The sequence below is a fragment of the Callospermophilus lateralis genome, chromosome 16 (assembly GCF_048772815.1).
Source record: "Callospermophilus lateralis isolate mCalLat2 chromosome 16, mCalLat2.hap1, whole genome shotgun sequence".
NCBI lineage: Eukaryota > Metazoa > Chordata > Mammalia > Rodentia > Sciuridae > Callospermophilus > Callospermophilus lateralis.
The window spans coordinates 59,787,394-59,801,073 of record NC_135320.1 but is presented as its reverse complement, the minus strand read 5'-3'; the positions used below and the strand labels follow the sequence as shown (position 1 = coordinate 59,801,073).

Sequence of the window (13,680 nt, the reverse complement as noted above, 5' to 3'; positions counted from 1 at the left end):
GTAGTATTCTGACAGCTTGTGTGATGCTACATGGTGAAAGTTAAATTGTTCTTGATGTGTGCATTCATTCCACTGAGAGGGCCAGACACAGTAAAGGCATAAACCTAAGTTGTTTAATATTTTCCTTTCCACTGTAACACTTTAAATAAACACAATTCTTCAGAGTGTGTTGTATATTAGCTATATGTAATTTTGCTAAGGCATGAATTTGAGTTGGAAGTATTGTGCATCTGTTGTACAAAAAATAGTCACTAACAGCTACTATAGTTTAGATAAAAGTGCCTCAAAGGTCCGTGTGTTAAAGACTTGGTCCTCAGGATAGTGCAGTTAGGAAGTGGTATAGCCTTCAAGAGATGAGGGCTGGTGGGAGTTCTTTGGGTCATTGGAGGTATACCCTCAAGGGAGATTATTGGATTCCAGTCCCTTTCTCTTTCTCTCTTTGCACCATGGCTCCTGTTAAAGTGAGCATTTTTACTATATCACAGCCTCCTACCATGATGTGCTGCCTGGCCGTAATCCCAAAACAAGGGGCCAATAGATCATAGACTGAAATCTCCAGAACTATGAGAAATTAAAATAAACCTTTTTCTCTTTATAAGTTAATTATTTTGTTATAGTAGCAGAAAATGGACTAAATCAGCTGGTAAGCAAACTGAACTTTGGATTTCAGGTAACTACTAATGCCCCATATAATTAAGAAGCCAGTTTGATCATGAACTTTAGTAATAGAAATATAGTATTCAGAACAAAGCAGATGGTGATTTTCCTTTTTCCTCACGTAAACACACTCTCTGTACTATATTTATTTCTGGGTATAGTCCTTGACAAAGAATGCAATGGCTGGAACACTCCTAGAAGATGTGAATATACTAAAACCTATGTCATAGCCAACAGAGATGGCTTAGAAAGTCATGAGTTCCAAGACCAGTTTGTTCACTCACATATTGATATTTGCTTTACCTCTTTTGTGCTTCTAGCAAGAGTCACAGTAAACTTCAAAAATTAGTAGTTTTCCCATTCAGAAAATAAAAGCAGTAGCATGCTTAGCATTTTAGTCTTCTGGGATAAATAAATTATAAAATTCAGAACTATATCAATAGTTTGTATGCCCTTGTTGGGGAGGCCCTCTTATGCCTGTAAAAAAGGATCATAAAAGGATGAATCCTTCCTGTTTATCATTTAGCTTATGCTTTGCTAGCAAAATTAAAAATTATCTTTACTACTTAGGAATTTTGGGGTGAATGGTTAGATAGTTTCTTTTTAGGGTAGATATATTTACTTTCTTTGCTCTCATTAGATTGTGCTGTGGTACTGTTTTATTTTTTTTTCCTCCTCCTCTCTTTATATTTTGTGCCTCCTCTGACTTTATGTTTTGTTTCATTGCCATTTGACCTTTTAGTTTTGTGTGTTGGGCACATAATGACCTTTAAAAAAAAAAAAAAGAATTACCTGTCTTGATTGAAGCTAAAGGCCAAGTAAAATATTTTGGTCCTTAAAAATAGTCATTTAGAATAATAGGAATGATTATATTGTTGCATTCATCCTTAAGTGTCTGTACTAATACAGAGGATATGCATGTATATTATAAACATCTAGATGTAGGATTTCCTACTTGCTATAGGAATGTGTGATTTCTAATAATTGGTTTGAGAGAACAAGAGTCCTGAGTGGGAATAATAGATTAATATCTTTTTTTGTTGTATTAATTATTACTTTATACATTTTTGTTGTATTAATTATTACTATATAACAGATAATTAAAAATTAAAAATTTTTCCATCTCAGACTAGTAAATATTGCTATTACAATGCTAGTGATGAGTTCCATAAAGGGAAGAGTTCAGGTTTTTGTGGGTTTGTTTTTTATTTTTGTTTTTGTTTTTTGCTTATGGTGCTGGAAATCTCCTGGATACTAGGCAGAGGTTCTACCACTTGGCTATACCTACAGCCCTCTGACTTCTTAAAAAGAATAAAAGAATGAAATTTGGAGTATTTCTTAGGAAATACTACTCATGTCCAATCTCTGTCCCTTCAAACTCTTTACTGTTCTCCGTTTGTTGATGATGTAGCATTTCTGTTATGACAGAGCTCTGCTCAGGTGCCACATGGTCAGAAAACTCATTTAAGAAATATAGAATAACAAATGGTCAGATAAATCAAGACACTAATATGGACAACAAACCCAGTCAAGTTGAAAGAAGAGGATTTTCAAACTGAAGTTATTTAGAGTTGGGGATGTAGCTCAGTCATGGAACTCTTGCTTACCTTGTACAAGGCCCTGGATTCAATCCCTAGTACTGGAAGAAGGGAGGAAGGGATGGAGGGTGAGTTCAAACAGACAAACTGAAGTCTTTTCTTCCTAGCTTTAACCTTTTATGTTTCCTGTTCAGTTTACAAGGCTTACTTGTCTTACAATGACGTTGTGACAAAAGGCTACAATAATACTTAGTTCATCTTTTTAGATACCAGTACTCAGTTGGTCACTTCTCTGTGTTTTCAGTAGGCTATAGACTACATTCAACATGCTTGCTTTTCAAACTGTTCATCTCATATTAACATATTTGAGAATGCTACCAGCTTTCCCCTTATCTGCTTTCCCCTACTTTATTCATTTCTCTTTTTAAAAAAAATCTTTCTTAGCCACCCCTTAATCCCCTTTATTGCTATTCTAGTTTGAACTATGAGCATCTTGCTCATAATTAGTTACATGTACATTCTATCACTGAATGCAGGTTCTAGGATGCTGTGTTAGCTTTCCATTGATCCAAAAAAAAAAATGAATTAATCAACTGATGAAGAAAGATTTATTTTGGCTCATGGTTTCAGTCTGTTGTCACTTGACTCTGTTGCTTTGAGACTGAAGTGAGGCAGTAAGTGCATCATGGCAAAAGCGCACAGTGGAGAAAATGACTTTCCTCATGGTGTCTGGGAAACATAATGAAAGAGAGGGAAGAGCTAGGGTCCCAATATCCCCTTCAAGGGCACATCCCTAATAACCTAATTTTCTTCTACTAGGCCCCACCTCCTAAAAGTTCCACTACCTTCCAGTAGTGCCACAGGCCAGTGACTAGTCTTTTAATACATGAACCTTTGGGGAATATTCAAGAGTCAAACTGTAACAGATGCTGTTCATAAAGTCTTTTTTCAGTCCCAAAAGCATAGGAAGCACTTTAGTAATGCCTACTGTCCCTAAGTAGATTTTTATCGAGTAAGAGACAGTCTTTGGAAGCTGCTATGTATACCCTTTTTCTTTTTTAATTATAGATTCTATATATCACTTCTCTTCATGTTAATATAGGACCAATAGATTTTTTTTCAATATAGATCACTTTTATTTTTATTGAAATTCTTTGGAGCAGCTCTGCTCCATGCCCTTCACTGCAGACAATAATCCCATGCATCGTAGGGAGCTCCTTAGTGGTTAGGCATGTGCCTCACTTGTTAAAGGCATAGATTTTGCAGCCTTGTGCCCAGATTCCCAACTATGACAATAGCTTTTTTGTGACCTTAGAAAAATTACTTATTTCTCTGTTCCTCCAATTTTTCCATCTGTTAAATAGAGATGATAATGATAAGAAGAAATGAGAAAAGACAAGAGCAAGGAAGTACTTGACAAGAAAGAAAGAACTCAGAAATGTTAGCTCATTTTTAGCATTATCATCAGTCATGGAATCTACAGCCTTAACTACTCTCACTTTGATGATATTCACAAGTCTTGAACTTATGAACCATAAACTTTTAACTTGCAACAGAAATCTCATCCTCAGCACTTTCTGCCATACCTGTTAAGTTTTCAAACTGCAAAATGTAATTAATTCTAAGTTAACAGTGGGTCAGTAGGTATCTGATTTTCATCCTAATCATTCAAATACATTATGATTTTTCCATGTTTTAGTGCTTTATGTTGTTCTCATGGGCACAGTACTTTCCATGCATTGTGTGATTCACCTTACTCTCAACCCGTGTGACCATTCAGTAGTCACCATTTGCTTATGAATTTTTTCAGAGGTGATATTTTTTCCCTTCTTACTAATATTTCAAACAACTGGGATTGCTTTTGTATTCATTAGCAATTATGAAGTTAATAATATTGATAATATTCTAAACTCTGAAAAATTAAGACAGCCAAATGAAAATGACCACCATAACCTGTTGGTGCTGTTCTTTGCTTATGAGCAGAGTGAGCTTTTTTTTTACTCCATGGTAAAATTTTTGTAAAGTAAAATTCTTTAAAAACAGGAGTTTCTATATTTTCTTTTTAGCTAATCTCTGCCTCACGAGTTTCTCTTCCCACAGGTTATAACACTGCAAAGTAATCTTTATAAATTTGGATCACATCTCTACTTTTCATAGTTAAGTTCTCCTTGGTTTCACTAGTTTCTGTGGAATTGGGTCATTAAATTTTTCTAACTAGTTTGGAATGTGCCTCTTTACTCTAGCTATATCTACTTCTGTTCTATAAAAGAAATCCTTTGTTCATAGTCAAGAATAACCCTCCCTATTTTGTACTTATGTAATTAAATTTTTTTGGTAAGCTTTTTTTTCTGTTTGATGATACCACATGTTTAACTTTACATGTGACATTTTATTTAAAATTGCTTACTGCATTTTATCATTTAGTACTATACTATGTTGTCTTGTGTGCTCTTACACTATTAAGTATTTTTTGGATTCAATTAATAATCATGCATCATTGTAATAAACTGTGATTTTTCAGGAAAATATGCATTCTGTTTACTGCTTTTCTGCCCTTCACATTTGCCTTATGAAGTTAGGTGGTCAGTGAGCAAAGCTGATTTTTACTTGTATTTCAGCTTTGTGATTTATTAAAACCAAAGGCACACAGATTTCATGTCACTTTTAGTCTCTACTTTTCATCATAAAGTGTCAACCCTTGTCAGTTTTGAAAAGAAACCCAGTTTTTCATCTTTTGAACAGGAAATTGTACTTTTTCTTTACAAGGAGTTCAGCTGTAATCATAGATTTCTTTGCCTACTTATTTATTTTGGGGGGGGCCTTTAAAAACTATGAAATCTCAAATTGAAGGGCAGTTTATTTGACAGTATTTTGAAGTGATCCTCTCCTCTCTCTCATGTTTGCACTTAATAGGTCATTTAAACACTTCCAGTTTTTTTAATGATTGTTGTGAAAAATAGGCATGATATTTTAAAACCATAGTTTTAAAACCATAGTTCCATACTTTACTGTGGAATTATTGAACTGTTATAAACATGTATAAGTCTTGAATATTTCGTGATCCATTCATTTTGCACTGTTTTCTAAATATTTTATGAGACCTTTGTATTTTAAACCCAGAAACTATTATCAAAATCTTACTAAGAAATCCATCAAAGAACCTCTACCTATTTTATTCTTCAGTAAATTCAGTCTTCTTTAATTTACACTGTACATGATAAATAAAAACAGCATATATTTAGAATAGTCTTTAGTGTAACTTAGCCACTAACATTGTAATAATGTCACTGTCTCCTAGTTTGGATCCCAGAGGTCCTACACAATAGATTCACTATCAATTAAATAAAAAAGCTTTTGGGAGCCATTAATCAGATAATGTAATCACTATGCCTACAAAGAAGATTCTGTCCAAGTTGAAGGTTGCTGTCATTTGAATGAACATTTACAACCTCTTATTTGGAGGGTTTCTTTCTGAAGCTAATAGGAAATTTATATAAAAAGTGTAGCTGTATATCATCATCTAAAATGCTTAAATTTTTGTTTATATCTGAAAATACTGACCGAAATCAATTAAATAGACTTTTTTGAGATGTGTCTGTTCCAAGAACACATACTTGGTACTGGTAAATAAGAGATGTATTAAGGAAGCAAAATGAACATAGACTAAAAACAGTCATTTCTGACATGACATCGTTTATGTGTTCCTGGAAGCCTCATGTTTTGCAAAATCACCATTAAGATGACAGGGCTTTTGAGAAAAGTAGTGTTAACACAGATCATTTAAACAGCTCTTAACTTTCCAAACACAGCAGTAACAGAATAAGATTCACAGACATTTATACCTAGAATTAATCCATTCTGCAGTTGTATGTGCTCTGTTTCATGCTTCCTTTTAAATACGTTTACTTTTAACAGAGACTCATACAATCAACTCAAAACAAAAAACATAATTCAGACATTCTATATCAGTAAGGTGTTTTGTTTTGTTTTCATATGGAATAATGTCTTCATGTCTCCATCTGTGCTTACAGCTGCCCATATAGAAGAAAGACAAGCAATTCCTTAAGCCAATAAAGTAGCCACTTCTTGCAATGAGGCAGGCACTTAGGTAGGGTTTTTGTATTTTTTCTTAACTATGAAAACTCCTAGCTCTGGCTATTTCAAATCATTAGCATGCTGGGAATAAAAACCTATATAATTTTGGTTTATACTGACAAGATTCCTCTATTTGCCAATTACATATAAACTAATTCTTGTTGAAGAATTAACCAGACCATAGCTAAAATAATTATGTATTAGCAGTAGAGAAGACATGGATAGAATGAATGTAGGTAAAAGAAGGTCAGGTTCAGAGTAACATAAATTGGAAGTTATTGTCAAAATCTAGAAAGGTTTGAAATTCAACCCAGCAAAGCCATATAAACATTTTGGTTTAAAACAAAAAAAAAAAAAAGAGAGATTATTCCTCATGTTTTGTGATTACGTGTTCTAACCCATCTTTAGATGAGTCAATCATAGCATAATTTTTTATTCTTTCTAGAGCATAATGATGACCAACATGTATTAAATAATCACTTCCCTCTTTCCCGTGGATCCCAAACCCAGCCTTAGTGACTAGCTACCAATCTCTTTTGGCAGATCATTTGATATTATTTATTGACATTTTGCTGTAATCCAAATAGTGTATTATAGTCCTTTACAAAAATAATTTTAATCTTTCAATATCCTCTGTGCTGGGAGTGTTTTAATCCCTATTTATAAGTGAGGAAATGGAGGCTTTAGTTTTATCAAATTGATCACAGTAAGCCACTTCAATTTTTTTAAAAAATAGATGAAATAATTTAAAGAGTGTTGGGTGTATCCCATTAGGAACTAAACAGCCCACCTTTATCCTATTTTGGTGAAGAACATTCTAGGGAAGGCCTTTGATGTTTCCCAATATAAATAAAGCAGGCACCGGCTCCATCTTTGTCCAGAAGCTCCATCTATCTGATCAGCCTGCCCATCCTGCCCCCGCTTTTGAAAAAAAAAAAAAAAAAAGATAAAATGATTAACAAATGTATAAACATAATAAACTAAGAAAAAATAAAATTATAACTGAAGTTAGGCGCTGGAGCAAAAGTATGATGATGGGTTGGGATTAGGTGGTCAGCTATAATGCACTGAAATAATGAAAAAAAAATAGAGGACTGGGGTCCTTGAGTCTCTTTAAGAGGTGGGGAAAATCAAGCTCGGTTTCTGACTTTGAAATCTCCAGATTTTGTTATTTTGAGGTTTTATTTCCTGTCCTTAAATTGTGGAGATTGCCTGTGGTATTCTTAAAGTAAATTTCCTTCTTTTTTTCTTTTTACTTAACTGCCTATTTTCTCAGCTAAATGATGGATAAGACAGTGAAGATTCAGAATACAGAATGAAAGAAGGTTTTAAGAAATACACAGTTCTCATTATGCTGAATTTGAGGTTGAAATGAATGTCTAGTGGTCATTTGACCTTTGCAATCTCTGGGTTAGAGATTTTAAGCCCATTACCTGTAGATTACAGTTGAAATTGTAGGTATAGACAAGGTCGTCTATCGGAAATGAAAAGAGGAGAGGGCTTGGGGACAAACCGTGATTACCACCATGTCAGGAGTTGGCTGAGAGGAGGATGTAGTGCTAGAGTAGCATAGAGCAGTCAGGAGTAGGACCAGATGACATGACATGTTGTCAGCCCAGGTAGTATCCAGTATCAACAGAAAGTCAGTGTCGAATGCCATAGAAAGATCAAATACCTTAGCAACTGAGGGCCCTTTGGATTTGGTGATGAGGTGAGGGTGGCCTTTGCTGCTATCTGGTTTCTTTGGAAATAGGATAAGAATTGGTAGTTGATTTCAGTGGGTCAGACACAAAATGCAAAATGAGGAAATGAGAAGTGTATTGGTGCCTCCTGATGAACTTTTGGAAATAAAGTGAAAATACATAATGATGAGGAGGGAAAGAGGTACATGATTGGGGGCTATATTAAAATAGTAACTCCTTATTTTTAACATTGAAGAAACTAAGATCCAATAAGTTTTGGTAGTTTACACTGTGGCAAAGCCACTAAGCGGCAGGTGAAACAGACAGCATTTAGCTCTTGTGATTCTACATCTACCAGTATATACAGGCAAACTTTTAACCCAAAAGGGAGAGTAAAAACTTTTTTAATGTTTTCTTTTAGCAATTGAACTTACTCTTTCTTAGATACCGAAGAGAATACGTTATGGTTGTGCTAGAGCATATTTATATGCATACCTCTATATTGTACTTGCAGAAATGTGTTGATTAAAAAGCCACTGGTTTACTATAAAGACATGAAAAATATTTGAGAACATGGTTATGTTTAACTTGATTTAAACATTTTGCAGTATATACATATATCAAAACATTACATGGTGTCCTATTAATATGTTAAGAAAAAGTTTTTATGTATCAAAAAATACCTTTTTAAAAAGTCACTGAACAAAATGCCAAATTCAGTCATGTTACAAATGTGCAAAACTAAGGCAATGTGTGTATTCATAACAAATTCAGGGAAAAGCTGACTTTTTTTATCAGGGCAATTATTAATATTTTAAAATAGTTTTAATAAAAGAACACATGGAACTAGAAATATAAAGTAGTGGATCTTAACCATTATTTATGATGGTATATTCTATTCTTGTGCAATTGTATGAAAGTAAAATATTTACCTGTATTTTTGAGTAATTAGTTTTTGGTGTAAGAGCACCACCTATGGGTTTCTCAAGTATTTAGAAATTTTTTCTTAAAACAAAACCTAATAGAACAAAAGCTAACAAAATTCTTTCTAGTTTTTCCCTGTAATTAGTATATATTTTTAAAGAAGGTTAGCAGTTTTCTGCTTTGTCACAAAATATTCCCACCTAGTTTTGGCTATATGTAAATGTTAAATCAGCTAATAAGAATGTGAGTACTTTTATGCCAATGTGGTATTATAATTCTAAGTTAAATGTAAATTAACTCAGAATTGTATTATTCACTTTAATGTAAGTTAATCTGTTAATGAAAATGAATAATTGCCCATATTTAGGGAAATAATTATCCATACTTTTTTTTGGCTGTTTATTTGTTTTTGTTTGTTTCCAGTACTAAGGATTGTACCCACAGTCTTGATCTTGCTAGGCAAGTTCTCTTTCACTGAGCTATATCCTCAGCCCTTTGCCTGTTTATTTGTATATTTATTCGTATCTTCATAAGTGTAAGAATTAATTTAGTATACTAATGCAGAATGCTTTGTAAGAGATCATGAAAAAGAAGGTCTTATATTTGACTTTAAGTATTTTTATTAAATTATGGTGGTGATAACTCAGAACAAAGTGGAAACAAAACTGGCACTTTGTTATTAATAAGCTTATGACATAAAATTACATTCGGAGAAATTTAGTCATTTTTTAAAACAGTACTCATTAAAATTAAAAGTGTTCTTCTAAGGGAAATTTACTCTTACTGAAACAATAGAAGTAACAACAACAAAACTCTGGAAACTTTGTGCCTGGGTAATGAGTGCTAAGCACTTGATAGATTGTATATTCTGTGCCTTGAATCTCCATGTTCTGAAAATGATTCAAAATGGGCTCTTTTTTAACTTTTTTTTTTAGTTTTTGATAGACCTTTATTTTTATTTATTTATATGCGGTGCTGAGAATTGAACCCAGTGTCTCACACATGCCAGACAAGTGTGTTACCACTAAGCCCCAGCCCCAGCCCCAAAATGGGATCTTTTTGATAATATATCCTAATTCCTGAGTAGACCCCTTTTCAGCCTGAACATTTTTTCCTGCAGTATAATACACTTTTAAAGCCTTGATTGCCTGTTTCTTCAGAGGACTACTTATTCTACTGGAATAAAGATTGACTGATTAATCAATAGAGCTTACTTTGTTTCAGTCATTATGGATAAAGTTTTTTTTTAAATTACATAGTATGTTTCCTAGCATTCTTCTCCTTAATTGAATAGACTATATAACACTATTACAAAAAAAAAAAGGCATTTTCTTCAGTTTACAGTTGTGATAAGGATATTTGGCTATCTATAAATTGGATTACTTGACTCTCAATGTAACAGCAGGGCTCAAAAAGTATGAGTTCAGGTACTTGGCTTTGATTCATTTACACAGAATCAGAAACTTTTATAGGCATGAATATGAATTAATTAACTAATTTTCTGATATAACAGCTTTCTCTTACCATTTGGAAGATAGGCAGGTATGTTCATATTTTGAGTACAGTATGATTTCTAAGTTCAATATACAGTTTTGATTATTTTTCTGAAATTATCCCAGCACTTCTGATAATTCTGTATGTACCCCTGTCAGCTACTCTTTCCCACTTCTCATTTGCTGCTTTTATAGCTGCTGTTACTTCAAAAATCAGATAGTCTAATTTGTTGAAACTGTATTAAATAAGAGGTTGCAGGATTTGAGATTCTGCTGAAGATTTCAACATAGATCTGTGTTATTTTTGTTTTTAGCTTAGTGACTATTTTTAGTTGAGAGAATAAGTTGTCAGATTATCAGCTAAATTCTATATAGGTAAAATGTTAACTGTATAATGTGAGTTCAAGACAATGCAACGAGAGTGACCTGAGAAAGTATTGTCATTACTTTAATTATTTTACACGCATGTTTTTTTCCTATGATATTCAGATATCAAATCACATTGTGATATTTTAAAGCATTATTTCAAAATTGTGTTTTTCTAATCATTTAGGAATCATTTATGATCCTGTAATAAAGTTTGGGGGTATTAATGGAGTAAATCAAAGAACTACTTTGCAGTAATTTTAAATGCTTTGTTGTCTTTATCCGATCATCTACTAACAAAAAAAAATCCAGAATATGATTATGTTTACTTAAATTGCCCTAAGAGCAGCAAAATGGTCCTAAGGATCTAAGCACAATGTTTCAGTAAATTGAACTTTAGGTAATTTATAATAAAGAAAACAAAAATATATTTGAAAGAAGATAGATGACTGGATCAATTGATCTGTATGACTAAATACAGTAATCCTGACTTTTGAATGATAGAACTTAAAAACTTTTTAATCTACCCAAAACATGTACTTAATTAGGGTAAGGTTCTTTTCTTTAAAAAAGGAAGAAATTAAAAAAATAAATACATAAATAAATAAATAAAAAAGGAAGAAATTAAAATACCACACTGAAATAATAGACAGTTGATAATACCACATCTTACTGTGTGTGATTTGATATCTGAAGTGTTGTTTTTTTTTAAATAAATGCTAATTTACTTAATGGTGTATTCTAAAGTATAATAATTAGCTAAGATTGCTTTGGGTATCTTCCAGCTTGTGGAGAGACTCCAGAACAAATTCGAGCACCAAGTGGTATAATCACAAGTCCGGGCTGGCCTTCCGAGTATCCTGCCAAAATCAACTGTAGCTGGCTCATAAGGGCAAATCCAGGGGAAATTATTACTATAAGGTAATTCTGATTCCTTTCTGTATGATTATAATATTTAACTACAAAATATAAATTTGATTTCCAAATATCATTGCCTAACATGCAGTAATATTAAAAGATTTTTCAGAAGATATAAATTGTAGCCATCAGAATCATCTTAAGGTAATGACCCATCCAATTGTGTTATGAATATTTTCTAATATTGGCAATGTATTTACAGTGAGTTATCTATATTCTTTAAAGCTACTTTTTAATAAAAGATACACACTCGCTAAACAGCTTATTTCAAGAGTAATCTTTGGCAATGGGACAAACAAACAAATCTACTTTGAGTTCTGGCCCATAACCTTGGTCTCATTAGTTGAGTCTTCTACCTAAAGGAGTTAAAGCCTGATTTGAGGTAAGTAGGGGTTTGTGTGTGTAAAACTTGAAATATGCTGATAATGAATAAATACATCTGTAAAAATCTTTCTCTTTTTTATAACTTTAAAACAAAAGCACATTTAAGAATACACAGTGAAAGGTATTCTTAGGTGAAATGATAAGTTTAAGATTCTAACAGTAAATAAATATACAAATAAGAAAGGTTTTGATTAATTTCTAAAACATTTAGTTAATTACAGAGAGAAACAGTGTGGGAATAAGATATTAAGCAGTGAATATTCAATAGACTGTGTGTTGCTTGCTTAAGGAAATTATAGCAAAGCTATTAGGTTAAAAAAAAATACTGGCCCAAAACAGGTGGGGGGTGGGGGAGGGAAGCAGTGTGCCTAAACAAAGAACTGCATTGGACTGAGACACTAACAAGAATGACAGTCCCATCACAGAGACAGTGTCCTGCTACAGCCCAAAGACATCTTTGACATCATTTCATGTATTACATTTTTACAGGTAGGAATTTTGGTATATTAGATTTAGAAGGGACTTTGCAGACATAGACTCAAGCTCCTTCATATTACATTTTTAAAAATAGGTTTATAAATTTGGCCTACTTTTCATCTTTTTCTATCTTTTCTTTTTATATTCTTGAGTAATATAAAAAGAGAAGATAGAAGATAGAACCAGTCTCCCTTAAAAAACATAACTATTTCCTATCTCCATTTCTCTGTAGAAGCTATAAATGAGCCCCGTAGTTTGTAGTTTGTTTTACTCTCCTCCACTCCAGGCTACGTATTCTGGCACACTACATCTTCTTTTGTGGAAAGTGAGATTCTCTTGCCTGAATGATCAGTAGGATGCACCATTGAGGTACTTTCTGCATCAGTACTAGTACTGGAATCTGAACAATGTGCCTATTTTCAGTTACTTTGTTGATATGACTAAATATAAATGTGCTTGTAAAATAATACCTTTGCCAAATATTGTACTTTTTAACATAAAACTGGAATTTATTATAGAAAATTTAATCTTTTCACCTAAAAACTAAGCTTGCAGTTTACCCAACTGAGTTATATAAAACTTGGAAATTTCTTGCCAGCACAGAATTACATGGATATGCCATCTGGTTTCGATCATATGTTAGACCCTTGAAATTTCACAAAGTAAGATACACTGAAAATCAAGTGTAATACTGAAAGGTAGAACAAAATTGGTGGTGAACCTATATCTAGAGGGATACTTCCTAAATACTTGAAGGAGCTAATGATTTTGAATTTACACAGATAAAAAAGCAATTTTTAGACATAAATTTATTATTATGTAATACCAAAACTTTTTAAAAATGACGTATAATGTACACAAAGATAAATTTCTCATGTTATTATTGGTATAAAATCTTAAATATTTAGAAGACTCTTATGCCATAATCCAGTGCAGCTCATGAAGACATGCAAATAAGTTAGTGTTTGAAAATTTTAAATTGATTTACTTTCTTAATAAGACAAAAGAAAAAATATATTATTTAGAATAGATAGATGCTTTATAATATTTTGATTAAACCTGGATTTAGAATTAAAATCCTTAGTAAAATGGAATTAGAAACATGGTTTTTAAAACAATTTGGATAAGCCCGGGTGCAGTGGTACA

At 32.6% G+C, this 13,680-nt stretch overlaps 1 protein-coding gene across 2 annotated transcripts in view; it reads left to right on the top strand.

The window, feature by feature from the left end:
* Nucleotides 1-13,680, top strand: part of Lrp12 (LDL receptor related protein 12) — an 86,838-nt gene that overhangs the window by 57,454 nt on the left and 15,704 nt on the right. For both annotated transcript variants that reach the window (XM_076835653.1, XM_076835652.1), the window contains one exon: nucleotides 11,541-11,676. In XM_076835653.1, coding sequence (XP_076691768.1) covers nucleotides 11,541-11,676 — 136 coding nt within the window. The remainder of the gene's footprint in view (nucleotides 1-11,540; nucleotides 11,677-13,680) is intronic.